This window comes from Trichomycterus rosablanca, chromosome 25, assembly GCF_030014385.1.
Source record: "Trichomycterus rosablanca isolate fTriRos1 chromosome 25, fTriRos1.hap1, whole genome shotgun sequence".
NCBI lineage: Eukaryota > Metazoa > Chordata > Actinopteri > Siluriformes > Trichomycteridae > Trichomycterus > Trichomycterus rosablanca.
The window spans coordinates 6,044,152-6,063,229 of record NC_086012.1 but is presented as its reverse complement, the minus strand read 5'-3'; the positions used below and the strand labels follow the sequence as shown (position 1 = coordinate 6,063,229).

At 43.4% G+C, this 19,078-nt stretch overlaps 1 protein-coding gene across 2 annotated transcripts in view; it reads left to right on the top strand.

The window, feature by feature from the left end:
* Nucleotides 1-18,200, top strand: part of epc1b (enhancer of polycomb homolog 1 (Drosophila) b) — a 35,220-nt gene extending 17,020 nt beyond the window's left edge. For both annotated transcript variants that reach the window (XM_062987376.1, XM_062987375.1), the window contains 13 exons: nt 5,568-5,727; nt 6,705-6,850; nt 7,403-7,609; nt 8,545-8,693; nt 9,953-10,094; nt 10,210-10,368; nt 11,332-11,421; nt 12,267-12,415; nt 13,314-13,639; nt 13,757-13,863; nt 15,081-15,222; nt 16,269-16,584; nt 17,874-18,200. In XM_062987376.1, the coding sequence (XP_062843446.1) occupies nt 5,628-5,727; nt 6,705-6,850; nt 7,403-7,609; nt 8,545-8,693; nt 9,953-10,094; nt 10,210-10,368; nt 11,332-11,421; nt 12,267-12,415; nt 13,314-13,639; nt 13,757-13,863; nt 15,081-15,222; nt 16,269-16,584; nt 17,874-17,946 (2,106 nt within the window). In that variant the 5' untranslated portion in view covers nt 5,568-5,627 and the 3' untranslated portion in view covers nt 17,947-18,200. The remainder of the gene's footprint in view (nt 1-5,567; nt 5,728-6,704; nt 6,851-7,402; nt 7,610-8,544; nt 8,694-9,952; nt 10,095-10,209; nt 10,369-11,331; nt 11,422-12,266; nt 12,416-13,313; nt 13,640-13,756; nt 13,864-15,080; nt 15,223-16,268; nt 16,585-17,873) is intronic.
* Nucleotides 18,201-19,078: the final 878 nt, after the last annotated feature.

Genomic DNA, 19,078 nt, shown 5'->3' with positions numbered 1-19,078 from the left:
AAATGTTAACAGCTTAGAAGCTGAGGCTAAGTAAACCTGCGTATTGAACAATAGAGCCACTGACTGTATTCCAAAGCTTTTTAACACGAGATTAAAAATGATAAAGACTGTTAAGGATGAAAGGCTGCTAAGTCAGATTTCAACACTTCTCCTGGACTCACACTTTTAATGCTTGCATGTGTGTGTGTGTGTGTGTGTGTGATCTGTAGTTTTGCTTTCAATTCAAATGGCATTTTTAGCTGGTGGCATTGCTCATGCTTGTTCTGCAACTGATTTGTTGATTGTTTAGTCGTACATGAAACAGCTGTAAGCGTTTCCATCTTAGATTCCACCCTCTTTTGTTGGCGTGATTGTATGAGATGTGTGAATCATGAATCAAGTGTTCGTTGCTATAAAGGTGCTACTTGTTAAACTGGCACATTGACCTGGCATGTGTGTCTGAGACAAAGATGTATCGTTACCAGTAAGGGTAGCTGGGTTGTGTAAATGGTGCTTCACTGTTTAGGTGAAGACTACACTTTCACCACATTAGCTTTAAACTAGCTAAACTTTGTCTATGTTTAAATGTCTCATATTCGGCATGTTATAAAGCGCCTATTTTACAGACGTATACTGAGGTGGATTGGTGGCTTAGTGGGTAGCACTGTCGCGTCACATCAATAAGGTCCCGGGTCCTTTCTGTGTGGAGTTTGCATGTTCTCCCCATGTCTGCGTGGGTTTCCTCTGGGAGCTCCGGTTTCCTCCCACAGTCCAAAGACGTGCAAGTGAGGTGAATTGGAGACACTGAATTGTCCATGACTGTTTGAAGTGACGAACCTTGTGTAATGAGTAACTACCGTTCCTGTCATGAACGTCATTTTTCCTAATTTATTGGGTGCAACACGTCTACATTTTTAAATTTTCTGTTTGCATTTGTTACCCAATTTCCTTCCAATCTAGTCAGCCAATCACCCGATCGTAATTCACTTCTACTGGTGCAGACCTCCACTTGTTATTGATGTGGGTTGCAACCATTGCACGCTCCCCCCCCGACACGTGTGTCATATCACATTTACATTTTTGGCATTTAGCAGACACCTTTATTCAAAGTGACTTACATTACAGTTAAAGTATACAGTCTGAGCAATTGAGGGTTAAGGGCCTTGCTCAAGGACCCAACAGCAGCAACCTAGCTGTAGTAGGGCTTGAACCAGTGACCTTCTGATTACTAGTCCAGTACCTTAACCACTAGGCTACGGCTTGCCCTCATCTTTTTACCTGCATGAGGCGGGTTCATATGGGGGTTCGTTTTGTAATAACGTGCGTGTCTTACTGTGTAGGCGCTATGGATCAGCCAGCAGAGGTCGTAATTACAGCAGTTATTAGGAAACCTTGTTCAGCCATTGTCCCGCCCCTTTGAGACGCAGCCAATCATAGTAATAACTGCAACTGATCAAATCTGTGTTGGAGTGCCTATTAAACAGCTTTGTTAACCCTTGTTAAGCTTACTTTTGCTTCGAGGCTGGCTTTTCCAAGAGGCTTATTGCTAACTAATTATCTAATTATTATGTAAAAATACTCAGCTTTAGAACTTGACATATCTTTGCTTGAAGCTAACAAATTGTTATTGGATTGTTATTGCACCCAGGTAAAAAAAAAACCTTAAAAATACCACACATACTGGATTGTGAGTAGAAAAGAGTTTTAATCTTATTTGGATGAGCTTGATTGCCAGTAGTCAAATGTGATAAGACGGAAAGAAAATAATCACCCTTTATACTCCCATCAGTCAGCTTGAGGGCATCGTTAACAGTGCTAGAACATTGGACCTGGTCTAAACCAGCTAGAACTGGGTTTTGAAGGTCATACAATGTAATTGACGCACTTCTTGTCACGTACGCCACCGTCCAGTAACGTTCTATTGTAACAGTATTCTTGGAATATTGGAATATGACTAAAGGCAGTCATGCCCTAGGCATATCCACACGTTTTAAGTAGTAATTGATTATGTATTAATACTTCAAGTGTAAACATTATCCTCGCACATAAGCAATGCATATTTTTACATAGATTATACTCAGAATGCAGCTGCTTTTAAAAAGCTTTTAGTTCAGTGTTAATTTCGTCAACGAACATTTTTTTCATGATGAAAACGAGACGATAACTAAATAAAAACTACACAAGGATAAAAACTATGACGAAATGAATTGACACTTTCGTCAACGAATAAAAACGAGACGAAAATGTTTGGCAGGGACGACATCCAATCAGAACTGATTTAGTTTTGTGGAAGGTAGGGACAAGTTAGAAAGAGATCCAATCAGAACTACTTTAGCGTATGTGGAGGGGCGGGACAAGCCGATTAGCCATCCAATCAGTACTAATCTTTTGCGGTACCACGGTAAGAGCACACTCGCACAGGTTTGATCTAAACCCCGGAAGTCCAGAGTAGCCTGTGAACTGTCTTTACTCATGGAACGAGGTTAACTCCACAATGTCAACAGGGAGAAAGAGGAGAGCCGATATATGAACACATTTCTCATTTGATGTCGTGAAAAACAAGACGATGTGTAAACCATGTGGGGCGACGGATCGCTGGTAGTATAATGGCAACATAATGTCACAGCTGCTTTTACGGTACCCAGTTTTATAAAGAATGTAATATGCAATTTGTTATGAACAATGCATATATTTTTCAGGCAGAGCAGAACTACTGGTCATTAATATTTTGTTATTGTTATGCTCAATAAGCAGGTCAGGTAAATAAAGATGTTGTTTGAAATAAGTTAAATCTTGTTTTGTGTGTATTGCACATTCAAACATTAATAATATTCCATAACTGGTTAAAAATGTTTCATTTTGTGTAAGTGTATATAATGACTTAAATAATCTAAGGGAACTGATGAAAAAGCATTTAAATTTTACACCCTTTATATGTATTTTAGGGCGGCACGGTGGCTAAGTGGGTAACACTGTCGCCTCACAGCAAGAAGGTCCTGGGTTCGAACCCCAGGTGGGGCGGTCCGGGTCCTTTCTGTGTGGAGTTTGCATGTTCTCCTCGTGTCTGCGTGAGTTTCCTCCGGGTGCTCTGGTTTCCTCCCACAGTCCAAAGACGTGCAAGTGAGGTGAATTGGAGATACTAAATTTGTCCATGACTGTGTTCGATACAACCTTGAGAATCGAATAAACTTGTGTAACGAGTAACTACCGTTCCTGTCATGAATGTAACCAATGTGTAAAAACATGACGTTACAATCCTAATGAACAAACAAATATGTATTTTAGTCGACTGAATCGACTGTAGATGTAGTCGACTATATATAATTAGTCGACTAAAACTAGACTAAAACTAAAACAATTCAGATGACCAAATTACGACTAAAACTAAATGACATTTTAGTCAAAAGACTATGACTAAAACTAAATCTAAATTTGCTGTCAAAATTAACACTGTTTTAGTTCTGAAGCCAGCCAGTTAGGATGCGGCTCCTGATGCTGGACAGTACCCTGCCTTTTATAACTGATGTTATTTATGACATATGAGCAACTGTATTACTGGGCAAATGGAAGCTTTTTCAACGTGACTCTCAACCTTGTATAACCGCAAGCTAGCTGCTAATTGTAGCGTAGTTGAAATTATGCCTTTCATGATTGGTTTATATACAATTAGAGATGGGACGATCGGGGTTTTTGGCACCGATTGCGATCTCCGATCTCCTTTCAGGGCAATCGGACGATAGTCGATTTCGATCGGGGGGGGGGGGGGGCGGTGACATGCAATTTTTAGCGCAAAATCAGCAGTAAATAATAAAGTAACCAAACAATTATTTTTTTCACCCACAGGAGACATATCTTATTAGTCTAACTGACCACACACACACACACACGCAGGTTTAATGTTATCCAGTTTAGTCTGAAAAAAACTTAGAGAGCCTCACAGTGAAAATAAACCGAAAGCAACAGCGTGTGTGTGTTTCTTTAAAAAAAACGCTTTGTTCACAGTGTCGCTTTAAATGATTCTGATTCAGGAGTCGAATGTGACGCGTAAGTTTCTCTCTCCGTTTTTACTGTTATTAATAAATGCTGTGGTTTTAAATAAACACCAGCTACTACAGAACATTTTGTGTGACTTTCTTACATTAAAAAGCTTCATTAAAAAGCTTAATTAAACCGCTATTACCACAGAGCGGTCACCGAGTCAGACTCGTTCCGTCTGTGGAGCTAAAAGTTCTGATTACCCTAAAAGTTTAGCAGATGATCCTGAACTAACGAATTTGGTAATGAATAAACTTTTGCCTCTGATTGGCTCTGTAACGTTTTCTGTTCTCATCTACATCACAAGTAAGAACCGCTCACGATTTACCAAAGTGAACCAGGAGTTTATATAACGTGCTGATAGAATCGACTCAGATGTGACCGGGTTGAATTATCTTTTTAAAGTAAATATTACAATCAGCAAAATTACATCGTATGTATGATGCACAACGTTAATGATGTTATTTTAGGTCATGAAGAGCTTTCATGATGGTTTCTGTACGATGGTTGATGAATGGTGATGTGATGGTTGGCGTGTCGTAGCTCAAAGTCTGGATCAATCCACTGAGCTGTTAACTTAACGTGGTCTTTATATATCACACGATCGAATCGGCTACTTTTAGGAAATATCGCCGATCGCCGATAGCATATTTTGATTAAAAATCGGCCGATACCGATTCATAGCCGATCGATCGTCCCATCTCTATATACAATTACTCATTCAGCCCTAATAACGTTGTATAAATTACATGCAAATGTGGAAGAACCTTTTAAGGTTTATTTTTTGTCTAGTCGGCCGCCTAACACAATTAGCCGTGTTAAGGCAGGGGAGGCAGCAATCACTCTGACTTACTGTCTGGTCCAGGCGCCAGCATAAGTGGCAGAGGAATATAGATAGTCTGGCATCATCCATCCTGCTGCCTGTGTCTCCGTCCTTGCTGCTGAGAAGCACCCACATGGTATGATGCTGCCACCATCACGCTGTACCAAAGATCTCTGTAAGAATCCAGTGCTGGTTGCTGAATAGAAGTTTGATAAGCGTGTACACACGTAGGTCCTGGATTTGATTCCCATGTGGAGCGGTCCGGGTCCTTTCTGTGTGGAGTTTGCATGTTCTCCCTGTGTCTGTGTGGGTTTTCTGTTTTTTTCCCCCCACAGTCCAAAGACATGCAAGTGAGGTGAAGTGGAGATACAAAATTGTCCATGACTGTGTTTGACATTAAATTTGTGAACTGATTAATCTTGTGTAAGCAGTAATTACCTGTCATGAATGTAACCAAAGCTTGTAAAACATGATGTTAAAATCTTATTCTTAATAAATGAATGAATTCCTACAGAAGTTGTACACGTCCGTGTGTTATTCTGAGTAGTATGTGTTGGTGAAATATTAGGAAATGCACCTAAATAGGGATCCGCTAACTTAAAAAATGCACCAGTAAATCCAAGTCTTACTGTTCCATTACTTGTATTATTATAGTTTATATTTGTACACCAGGACTGCCGTTAAAAACAACCTGTTTCTTACACTTCGGGATTTTGTGTGTGTCTTTCAGGAGCACCATCTCCAGCGGGCCATCTCGGCACAACAGGTGTACGGCGAGAAGAGGGACAACATGGTCATTCCAGTGCCTGAAGCTGAGAGTAACATCTCTTACTATGAGACCCTCTACCCAGGGGACTTCAAGATGCCCAAGCAGCTCATCCACATACAGCGTAAGTTGAGCATGAGTTAATATTTAAAGCAGTAGCTGCTGTCAAATGGTAAAACGCATGGACTAAGTAACACATACAGGATGCCCTATTGACTACTCCCATATAGCATACGGTCACCTGACAAAAGGAGAACAACCCCCGTTATATGATACTTGCCTAACAGACTTTACAGTCTGTACCTAGAATCATGAAAGAAATCTTTACTCAAGGCAAAGCACCCAAATAAATACCCATAACACCCCTATAAATCCATCTCCCAAAGACAATTGATAAGGACTACAGACTAGAATACCTCTCCTGAATGTAAACATAAGGCCACTCTGGTGGCGCAGCGGTAAAAACACGCGCTGGAACCAGAGCTGGGATCTCGAATACATCGTATCGTATCGAATCTCAGCTCTGCCTGCCGTCTAAGGCTGAGCGGCCGCATGAACGACGATTGGCCTGTTGTTTAGAAATGGGCGGGACTAAGCCGGATGGGGTCCGGTGCAATTGCGACCTCTGCTGGCTGATCGACGGCGCCTGCACAGAGATGAGAAAAGAGTGCTGTCGGGGTGTGTCTCTCCGTACACAACGCTGAGCTGCACTGCACTCGTCAAATTGTAGGTGATACGATGCATACGGCACGCTGCCCACGTGTCGGAGGGGGCATGGGTTAGCTTCGTTCTCCTCAATCAGAGCAGGGCTCGGCATTGGTGGAGAGGAAGCATGACGCAATCGGGCGATTGGACGTGCTAAAAAGGGGGGGGGGGAAACAAACAAATGTAAACGAGGCATGTTAAACCCAAATAAATAAACCCTCTTGTTGGCAGTGTCATTGCACCAATTATCATGCAAAGCTTCTAGCAGTGAGCCAGTCAGATTCCCCAAATGAAGACAGTAGTTCAGTTTGTATGACACAATTGTGCACTGCAACAGGTATATGCTTTAGCATGAGCTACCAGTGCTGATCTTATCTTTTTTGTCCACCTATGCAGCCTTTAGCTTGGACACGGAGCAACCGGACTACGACCTGGACACGGAGGATGAGCTGTTTGTGACGAGGCTGAGAAAAAAGATGGAAGTGGGAGCCTTGCAGTTTGAAGTGATGATCGACCGGTTGGAGAAAGGCAGCGGACAGCAGGTAGAGCCAGTACAGTACTGGGAATGTAGTGGTGGGGGGGGGGGGGGGGGATACCACTCTCTACCACATCTCTACCACATCTCTACTATATTGAAATATGAAGTGATTAAATATACATACTGGCTCTGGACACAGTGCCAAACCATCCCACTCAGTGTCTAGGTGCCTGGCTGGCCTGTAGTACTTGCTGAGATTCGAACTGAGCTTCTCTCTCTGCTGTTGTTACTGTGTGTAGCAAGAAGACTTTTAACCTACCTTGCAACTATAAAAATGAACATATAGTATGGACCAAGATATAAAAACACATACATAAAACCTATTACTGCCATTAAATGACACCAATGTGTTAAACATGGCGTTAAAACCTAAATAAATAAGTTACTGTGTGTAGACTTTTGGGGTAAAAATGACCCTTCCTATTACTCATTGTTATGAAAGATGTCATGAGTGATTTACAAATATGTTGTGGACTAGTGCTTTTTCCATACAAGTAATGTACAGAACCAAACAAAAATGTTCGTGTCTCACTCTTTCCGTTCCTCTCTTTCACAGCTGGTGTCTCTGCAGGAGGCGAAACTCCTCCTCAAGGAGGACGACGAGCTGATCAGGGAGGTGTTCGAGTACTGGAGCAAGAAAAGGAAATCGTGCCAGAGCGGCTCTCTCATCCCGACTGTCAAACAGGAGAAACGAGACGGCTCGAGCACCAACGACTCCTACGTGGCCTTCAGGCGCCGGACGGAGAAAATGCAGACCAGAAAGGTGAGCTTTAAAATCTTTAATGACAACATACATATCAAATCTTTGGCAAGCCGAATGGGACAAACTTGACCCTAACAATTAGTTCCTGATTAGGGGAGAGAAGGCACCCTTCTTTAGGCTCTGTCAAAAGCAGAAACCCCCCCTGCCAAACATCTAAAGCTTAAAGAACATACACCAAGGAAATACAACAAGTACACATGCCTGGTACCATTAAAGAAATTCTCACACAAGACCACACAAGAACAGTGTTACCCTACCTCGTAGTCTTAAAAATGAAAATATAAAATGGACCCAAAATATAAAGACAAGATAAAATAATCAGACTTAAATTTCCCTAAACAAAACCCAAACAAACAGGCTGCTCAGGTGGCGCAGCGGTAAAAACACACGCTAGCACACCAGAGCTGGGATCTCGAATACATCGTATCGAGTCTCGGCTCTGCCTGTCGGCTGGGCTAAGCAGCCACATGAACAACGATTGGCCTGTTGTTCATATAGGGGCGGGTTAAGCCGGATAGGGACTCTCTTATAACTGATGCAACTACGACCTCTGCTGGCTGATTGATGGCGTCTGCACAGAGACGGCGAAAGAGCGCGGATCAGGGTGTGTCTCTCCGTACACGGAGCTGATCCGCAGCTGTCTCGTCCGGTGTGGGTGACAAAATGCATACGACTGCTGCCCACGTGTCGGAGGGGGCGTGGGTTTGTTTCGTTCCGGTTTCCTCTCACAGTCCAAAAACATGGTCAGGTTAATTGGTGAATGCGTGTGTCTACTCTGCGATGGACTGGTGGCCCCATCCAGGGTGTCACTGTGTCCCTTGCGCCCATTGAAAAGCTCCCCTCCCGCGACTCTGATTGGATAAGCGGCTAAGTGATTGAGTGTTTAAATTTCTTTATTGTTTTCTTTAAAAATATGCGTGTGTGTGTGTGCGCAGAATCGCAAGAACGACGAGGTCTCGTACGAGAAGATGCTGAAACTGAGAAGGGATCTGAGCAGAGCCGTTACCATCCTAGAGATGATCAAGAGACGCGAGAAGAGCAAGCGGGAACTCCTACACCTCACACTGGAGATAGTGGAGAAGAGGTCAGAAAGCTCAACCTCATTCATGCTCGGGTTCACACGTGCATTTCACTCATTTACCAGGTCGGCATTGTGAGGACGCACCTGCGATTTGAAACCCGAGCTACTATGAGGCAGCTATGAGTAATTATCGGGCTCTTGTATAAACTGAAGAGGAAACGGTATCTGCTGATGTTTAGTGGGGCGAGTGTTTTGAGACGTTAGCACGGGGAAAACAAAAGGACAGAAATTTGAAACAATTAGGCAGGATTAGGTTTCTGGATGCATGTTAAGTAGTGTTACTAGATTAATGATTAATAAGGGATAATGCCAATGGCCTAACATACAGTTGGCCCTGTTTGTAGGACGGGAAGTTAAATAGGGTATGACTGGTCTGGTCCGTTTGTAAAAATAGCTTGTTTCTCAGCACCTGAAAGTTTGGAAGGTTCCACCACTGGCAGGTGTAAACTGTAGGAAAATACTGTCTGGCTCAGACACCTGGCAGCCAAGGTATATTTAAAACATACATGGTGCTATTGCCATGACGTATATATTTATCTACATTCCTGCTGGCCCATACCGATCAATAACGCTTGCCCTATGTGGGTATTTTTAATGCATTGATAAGTCAACTATCGTTCAGTCACCAGTTAAAAGAATCTGCCAAGTGTTCACGTTTATGAGTTGAACCTCAGCAGTGCTAACAACCTGTCCAGGCGTCCAGCAGACAATAGAATAGAATGCCTTTATTCGTCATATATACATATACAGACGTACAGTACAGCGAAATTCTTTCTTTGCGTATCCCAGCTTGTTTGGAAGCCGGGGTCAGAGCGCAGGGTCAGCTATCGTACAGCGCCCTTGGAGCAGAAAGGGTGCATGGCAGTGCTTTCAGTTGATGACCCTACTCACTAGCCTACCACTGTCCTATACAAATAGACAAATAGCTGTGTATTAGGGAGGTGGGGTGGATAGGGTTTCTCCATGCTGCTGCAGTGTGTGATCTCAAGAGCTGGTCCGAGTTCTTTTATGGCTGTGGCGATACGGCTGTGTGTGGGAACCCACCACTGGTAGGTGATAAGTATTGGCCAGTGACCTGCGTGTCAGGGGTTTGTGTATATAGTCAGCTGCACTTCTTGCTGGCCAGAATGGGTTGGTGCATGCAGCAGTGAATCTACAATCGAAATCTATTTACTTTACAATTGGGAACAGCTAAAACACATCAGACATATTTTGAGGTTGCCAGATATTTGAAATATACATTCGGTTTATTTGTGTATCAGGAATGGCATGGCTGATTTTGGCGGGGAAGTGATGGCAGAGATGGCACAGAGAGCGCTAGAGAAGCCCGTTATCCCACTGATCCCCATCACCACCAGCAACCAGTACAGACACGTAGAACACGATCGCGACTACAAGACCAAGGTAAGCACACCCACCCACACATGCAGGCCACAAACAAAATTAATACATGACCCAAACAGCAATGCAAAATTTGACTGTCCAGTGGCCTTAACCATGTAGCAATATGTGTGTACAGGTGGATAAACCAGAAGTGGTGCGACAGAAGAGGAAGTATGAGAAGAAGCCAAAGCCGCTGCTGCTGACCGGTGCTCACCACACTGGCCCTGCAATCATCAACACTAAAGACCTTAACCAGTATGATTTTCCCAGCTCGGATGAAGAGCCCTACTCGCAGGTAAAGACACCTACTACATATACACCCCACCCCCCCAACCAGAGCTAACCGGTGGTTCACAGACACAAATAAAACGTGTTATGTTTTATTGTTATGTTCTTATTGTTTGTTTTGATGGTATTTTAATGCTAAAATAATGAACACAAGGCGTGCCCATGGTGCAGTGGTTAAACACACTAGCAAATCTCAAACTTTTTAATCTTAATCTAGGCTCTGCTGCCTGCAGGGTGGGCACCTATATTGACAATTGGCTCACTGGAGGGTGGAAATACCTGTGGGGATTCCTCATTAGTGCTGCAATTACGATCTCTACTGGCTGATCAGTGGTTGGCTGCTTAAGAAAAATGGAGATCAGTGCTTAATTCTCATTGTGCAATACGGATCTCTGTATGAACCGTCGGCTATTGCACGTGTCGGAGGGGGGGGGGGGGGGGTGTTAGGAAAATGTGATTGGGTAGTAGCATGTGTGATACACAACTGAAGTCAAAAGTTGTTGTGCACTACATTCTGGAAGCAACTCAGGTTTTAGGAGTAATGAAATTAACACACAGCATCACATTTACTCAATGATCAGTATGAGAGCTGCTGTGTCCCATATACCATCATCTTGTACTAAATAGTGTTCTGACCAGCAGCAAGGCTACTAATTTGGAGCACGCATAGGATCTTTGTGTTTGGATCGGGACGCAGTATGCACCCTGAAATTCAAATCTGATCATTTGCACCTTGACACTGCAGCCCTGATCATGCACTGTTTGTCTCCCCAACATCTAAATTTTTTTAACATTCATTATTATAATTTTATATATATATATATATAGGTTTAAATATTTGTCGACGAGGCATGTTTTGTTTACAGTGTAGATCGGCCAATCGGGGATGTTTGATGTTTCTTTGAATGTTTATCTCCATTGAAATTGCATCTTTCTCGATTGTTGGCTAACCGTGCTGTTCTCACACTAGCTGTTTTCCGGCTCATCTGAGGCAGAAGAGGAGAACGATCCAGACGGCGTGTTCGCGTTTAGGAGGAGGTCTGGCTGCCACTATCATGCTGTAAGTGCTGCACATGCACAGCCTTATGTTTAAATGTTTAATTGCTCATGTTATTATATGGAGACTCACTTTTAGTGTTGATTTACAAATCATTCAAGGTAAAATACAAAATAAATGGAAACAAATTGTCATTTAGGTGTTCCAGGTGCTTATCAGCATGCACCACCATGCTGCAGCACTGTTACTTTGGGCTGCTACAGGCTTGTTGGTTATTGGTTAACTGTCTGCTACTTTATAATAATATTCAGTTATCGGTTTAGAGAAATTAGTCAAATTTCATTTGCATTTCTAGTATTTGCATGTCCTGCTTAAAATTTTGCAGTGTTTTGCTAGCAGTTAACTTTGGAGGACTCCAGATTTTGCTTTCAAACTCTTTCCATTCTTAATAAATCACGATAATGTATTTTACATAATACAAGGGTGGCTCGGTGGGTAGCACTGTCGCCTCACAGCAAGAGGGTCCTGGGTTCGATCCCCAGGTGGGGCGGTCCGGGTCCTTTCTGTGCAGAGTTTGCATGTTCTCCTCGTGTCTGCGTGGGTTTACTCCGGGAGCTCCGGTTTCCTCCCACAGTCCAAAGTCGTGCAAGTGAGGTGAACTGGAGACACTAAATTGTCCATGACTGTGTTCGATATAACCCTGATAAGTGATGAACCTTGTGTAACGAGTAACTACCGTGTGTCTGTCATGAATGTAACCAAAAGTGTAAAACATGACATTAAAATCCTAATAAACAAACAAACATAATACAAAGCTATTTATTTGACCTCTTAAATAAGCAGTTCTATATATAAGCGGTTTGTACGTTATGTTAATGGTTTCCTCTCCCATTTACTGTTTTTGTTAGGTGCGTGGAGCGCAGTGCGGTTCATGGCCGTGGACGGATCCTACCGAGGGTGGTGTGGGAGACGCTCGCTACCGCTACTCTCTCACCACACTTACCGTTCCTCGAATGTGCGTGGGGTTGGCACGACGAAGGGTCGGCAGAGGGGGCAGGTGAGATTAAAACTACTTTCTGTTTCTTTTCTGCCGTGCCACATCTGGGCTGATATCAGCACTAGGATTTTACTTAAGTGCTGCTAGACTATTGCTTCTCTACATTAAATCTATGTCTGCTCAGTGATGCTTAGTATGGGGATGTAAATTCATTTAAACAATAGCCAGCCTTCAAATATTGGATATATGATTAAACTGGAGTAAAACAGCTGGGTGTGGTAAATCTGGCAGAAATGTAGAACAATGACATGAACAGAAATACCATGACCAGAGTTAAAGGTAAAAGCTAGGGCGGCACGGTGGCTCAGTGCGTAGCTCTGTCGCCTCACACCAAGAAGGTCCTGGGTTTGATTCCCACATGGACCTGTGTGGAGTTTGCATGTTCTCCCCGTGTCTGTGTGGGTTTCCTCCGGAAGCTCCGGTTTCCACCCACATAAACACTGAGTGAAAAGTCTTTCATCAAATCTAAAGAACAACACATAAGGACAGTGGTGGCTCAGTGGTTAAGGTATTGGACTAGTAATCAGAAGGTTGTCGGTTCAAGCCCCAGCATTGTTAAGTTGCCACTGTGGGCCCCTGAGCAAGGTCCTTAACCCCTAATTGGTCAAAATTGTATTCAGACGTAGCTGTAAGCCGCTTTGGATAAAAGTGTCTGCTGAATGGCACAAATGTAAATGTTAACAACACTTGACAAGGACTATAAACTGAAATACGAGAATTACCGGCCTTTCCTGTTGTGTAAGCATAGCGTAAAACATCTAAATAAACAATGAATGTGTCTAAACCACCTACACTGAATAATTAGTATAGATGTCCTTCAACGTATGGCTATGACATGTATCTTAACAGCTAAATGACTTATTATGACCATCACCGTTTCTGTATTCTATGCATTCAGGGTTTTGTTGGACCGTACCTCCTCTAAATGGGCTGCCACCTGTCATGAAGCGGACCTAGAATCTACTGATTCTACCACCTCCGGCCCACAGCCCGTCACTATGCTTACCTCACGTACCACGTCCCCTCCAGACCTCTCGCAGATCCTCCAGAACATCAAAGCCTGTCGCTGGAGGCACTTCAGACCTCGAACGGCCCCATCCGACGACCCCGAGAACCAGCACCCCTGGTCGGCACGGCGACGGGGCAGAGGCCTGCTCAACCAGCCGATCAGCGCGCTGCGAAACCGTCCTAATAACCGACCCCCTGCCGCACCACCCACACCTGGTCTGTGACTGTTTTACACAGAGAGGAAAAAACATAATGTACATGGTTTGTCACAGCTGTATAGTGACCCCACTCTGTGTGTGTGTGTGTGTGTGTGTGTGTGTGTGTGTGTTGTAGTGTTCACTGCTGAGCAGTACCAGCAGCATCAGGGGCAGTTGGCACAGATGCAGAAAGAGCAGCTGGAACAGGCACAGCAAGTGCAGCGACTCAGTGCCAATGTACAGGTTAGTGTGAAGAATGAGCCAACCAGGGTGGAAACGTGTGTGTTGGGTAAACATTGAGGGTGTGTGTCTGATAACTAAAGCTCCACCTAATTCAAGGCTGTCAAATTTTCCGTGTAATATGCAATTTGCTGTGCAATTTGTGAAATTCCTCCGGGTGCCCCGGTTTCCTCCCAAAGTCCAAAGACATGCAAGTGAGGTGAATTGGAGATACAAAATTGTCCATGACGGTGTTTGATATAAACTTGTGAACTGATGAATCTTGTGTAATGAGTAACCACTGTTCCTGTCATGAATGTAACCAAAGTGTAAAACGTGATGTTAAAATCCTAATAAACAAACAAAGAAACAATAATGCACCTGACTGCCACAGACACACAGAATGGTCACATGAAGCTCAGCGCGGCCCCCAGAACATGGTACGGCTCTCTGTGGGAACACAAGATTAACACACACGTACCTGATAAAAGGCGAAACCGCCCCATATTGCGCAACATGCCAAACACAGATTACAATAAAACATTTAATGCTGGAATGTGTCATCTGTAACCATGAAAGACAACAGATCTTATCAGCAAAAACCATAAAGGAACTTTTTACCAAGACAAAAGCAACAACACTCCTAAAATTCCTGTCATTAACAAAACTAAAGCAATACATATAAATGAACATACATAGACCACAGACATAACTTCTCTAAGTCAAATGAAATAAGTAAATAAAAGACAGATCACAACCTTTCCTGCCATGAACATGGCCCAAAGGGCAGACATGGCGTTTAAAAATTAAACACTACTACTACTCTCTGTGGGAACCCAACTCGGGTGATATGAAGCTGCTGCAGATCAGGGATTGTACAGTAGATGGGGGGGTTGGGTTGTTATTATATAAAAACATGTTACATAATAAGGGAAAGTTTCCATGCCGTTCATGTGGCACAGCTGTAATCACATTAGCCCACTACCTCTGAGATCTGGGGTTCGAATTCTGCCGCTGTTACACCGACATCCCCAAACAGACTAGTGTTGGCTGTGCTGGTTCCAAGCCAGAATAAGAAAATGACAGGAAGGGTATGCAGACAGTACAATCTACTGTGGCGACCCCTTAAAATATAAGAACTTCCAAATGAGACAAAAAGGAAAGCGTACATGAGCTATGTATTAAAATAATTTAGTTAAATTGAGCTGAATAAAGACATTTTGGTTTTTTTGTGTTATTAGACTTCATCATTCAGGATCTTAGACGCCGCGAGTGCGCAGTTTGCCGCCTCGGCATTGGTGCCTATGGAACATCTAATGGCACTGAAGAGCAAAGAGGAAGGACTTCTTGGACTTGGAGTCAACGGCGTTGTATCTGCCTCAGGTGAGACTAGAAGGCGCATGACAAATATATAATAGACTATTATATTTATTACAGACACTAGTAGGGTTTGACAAATATAATAGTTTAAATGAAAAGTTACATAATAAATCTACAAGTACTAGTCAAATGAATTCAGGTTTTGTTCATAATGAGGCATGCAAGCATATGTGTTTGGGTATTTTATTAAGCAAACAGTCATTAAATGGACGGTGGTACCTTAAACCTAAACGTCAATTGGTTCTGGGAATGGTGTCGCGTTTAAAAGGTGTTGAGGTTCAAGGTATTTTTTCCCATAAGAATGTATGGGAAACCTGTTAATGCGTTCCATGATCCCGTGGACTTGCATATAATTTAGGCTCAAGTCAAATAATGGGGTTGTTTTTGACACTTATACACTGAAAATGGTCCATGTGGGTTTCCTCCGGGTGCTCTGGTTTCCTCACACAGTCCAAAGACATGCAAGTGAGATGAATTGGAGATACTAAATTGCCCAAGACTGTGTTTGATATAAACTTGTGGACTGATGAACCTTGTGTAATGAGTGGTTACATTCATGACAGGAACGATAGTCAAAGTGTAAAACAGGATGTAAAAATCCTAATAAAACAAATATACACTGAAAATAACACAAATATAATATAAAACACTTTAAATTTTCAGCACCTCAAGCTGTAAAACAAGTTTAAAAGTAAAACAGTGAGGAAAATCCAGCTAAACACAGAAACATGTGGCCGCTTTCAGAGTGAATCTGAAGGTTATTCCACGCACATATGCACACTTTGATGATGTATTATCGCACCGCTCAAGCCGAGCGCTGAACAAAGCGGCTGTTTTTAAATAATTGCAGCTTAATAGTAACTAACTTTTTCAGTTGCATCATTGTGCTAAATAGCCAGTTGTCTTACTTCTGCTTTTTAATCAAATACAAAAACAGAAATGTTACATTGCCGCTTAATGCCAGTTTTACTTTTTACTTTATGTTGAAGTTGATACTAGGTTCTTTAGTTAATTCTTGTTAGTGATGTTTACGGTTTCTCCCTCTGCAGGAGCATATAAGGGCTTGCACCACGTGAGCCCCTCACCCACCGCCAACCACCAGTGCGACACCCCTACCTCCGCCCCCAACAACGGAACCCCCTCGGCCAACCACCACCTCGGCTCGGCCGGCCGGCCCGCCCCCGCGCAGGCGCTGTTGGCCGGGGCCGTGAGAGTGGGCCTGCCCTCGCCGAGTGCAGCGCTGAGCGTGCGGCACCTGCAGCGGCAGCTCACGGTCCCGACGGCCGCCCTCAAACTCGCCGCCAACGCCAACCGCCAGATTCCCAAAGTCGCAGCCGGATCCACCACTCTCGATATGGGAACCAGGTGAGAACACATTTGGTTTAGAGGTTTGGTTACAGTGCAGCAGCAATTGTCAGCTACCTCCAGGGCGATTTTTACTGTCCATCCAAAATGTTTAGATGAAATGTTCAGAGTAACGTAGAGCTCAAGACAAGATTTGAAGAACCTAATAATCAAACTAATAATAAAAAGAGCAACATTTAATAGAAGGACCAACATACCAGCTGTTCAGGGAGGATCTATTTTACTTCAGGGTTGAAGATAAAAGAATACGCCTCACTACCTATCACTAACTCTTGGAAGACGGTTGACAGCTGTCAAATTTAATAAATAATCCTCGGTGGGCAGCATTTTCGCCTCACTGCAAGAAGGGTCCTGCCATATCTTCTCTTCTTGAGTTCTTCTATTGCTCCAATGTCCAGTTTTGATGCCCGAGTTCTCACTGGGCACTTTGACTGGCCTGCAGCAACACAGCCCCGTGTACAGAAGGGTTCGTTGCACTGTGTGGTGACGCATTTCCATCACCAGTATTGATTGAAGTGATCAGCATTTGACCAACAGTAGCTCTTCTGTTGGTGCATACCAGACACCAGCATCCCAATGTCCTTCATATATTTCTATTTTAACGTAGTCAATGTTGGTTGTGTACTCCCTTCCCATACTTCGATGGATTTGCGCATGGCCACGCCCCAATCTCTGTGCTCCTCCACTTTCTGTACAGGCGCCCTGGGCAACCAAGGTCCTTACACAGCGTTGATAACCGCATGCCTTAGTCTGGTCTTTTTCCACCCAGCAGACTGGAAGCCAATTATGCGCCTGCTAGACGGCGCCCAGCCGACCGGTAGCAGAGCCGAGATTCGGAGGTGTTGCTAGCAGATTATCCCTCTGTGCCAACTGGGTGCCAGCCTTGTCCCTTCTGGGAGTAACACTGCTGCCTGTGAGCACTCCTCACTGTTTTGGAGATGGCCATAACAATTTGCCTTTTTATTAAAGTCGCTCAGGTCTTTATGCCTGATCATATCAATTGCAGTCAACATCTAAACTTTAATATTTCTGACTGTCACATGCACAACTGTTACAAAATTGGCATTGCTGTTTTTGGAGGTGGTCTTAATGTTTTGGCTCATCAGTGTATATTCTGTATTATTGATGTGATAGAGAAAAAAAACTTAAACCCAGAAACACCAGCAAGGCACAGTATTGTTTTCTGATGAATGCCAGTAATGTCAAACATAAATTAATATGCTTTTCTTGATGGTTGTGCTTTATCATTAACATTAAGAAACGTTCGACCTTTGTTTTCTTTTCTTCAGGGAAAATCATGACCAAGAAAAGCCAACATTGAACAGTATAACAGAAAACGCAGTAGCCATGGAGGTTACGTAGCCCCACTCCTGCTTTTTTTTCCATCACCCTACGATTTGGGGCGTTTACTTTAGGTGCTGTGCATCACTGACACTGCATCTTCATGGCAGCCGTTGGGACTCTACTGCAATGCTTGTCTGTTTTTGTTTTGTTTTTTTCCTTTCTCCCCCTTTTTGTTACTGTTAAAATATCATCTGTAAATTATGAAATGAGGCGTTTATTCTATGTACAGTACTACATATTTGTAATATGCCCTTTGTATATAACATTACTTGAATACGAAAAATTGTTCATTTGTTATGTTTTGCACTTGGGAGGGGAGGGGAGGGGAGGGGCAAATAATTCGGGGGGGGGGGGGGGGGGGGATGACTAATTGCGACTTTGTTGGCGTGAATGATGATGGTGTGTGTGTGTGGGTGGTGAGTGCTGGTGGTGCGTGAGGCGAGGTCACATGCATGGTGGAAAACCTGCTGTTTTATCTATTTATTGTGAGGTGTTTACAGGAGTTCTTCGGTTTTTATTGTTTTTTTTTTTATACACTGTAACCTTCTGGGGTTCCGTGCGTATGCGTGAGCGTCTCTGTGTGCGTAACCGTTTTTATGTGAAAGGTTTCTTGTGAAAATGATCCAGGGTGTTTTTTTTTTTGTTTTTTTTTCTCTTTATAATCTTCCCTGTTTGTTACGTATCACAATCGGCTCCCGTCATCCCAGTCACTCGTCTCATCGAAGATCTGAAGCCTCACGCATCGAGCTGCTCTTTCCCCTCAAAGCACTATTTTTTTTAATTATGATTTTATTAATGCTGCTTTGTTTTAATTAATGTCCTTTGTTTTATTGCTTTCGGAAGCATCGCCCTGTTTGTAAGGGTTTCTGAAATGAAAATGAGTCATTTGGAAAGAATTGAATCATTGAGGCGGCGCACCAGAGTTGGGTTTTCGAATACATCGTATCGAAACTCGGCTCTGCCATCCGGCTGGCCTGGGCGGCTGCATAAACGACGATTGGCTGTTGTTCATAGGGTTAGTCAAGCCGGATCATGGGTCCTCATAACTGGTGCAATTACGACCCCTGCTGGCTGATTGATGCCGCCTGCACAGAGCTGAGGAATGATGCCGATCAGGGTGTGGCTCTCCGTACAGTGCTGATCGGTGTGT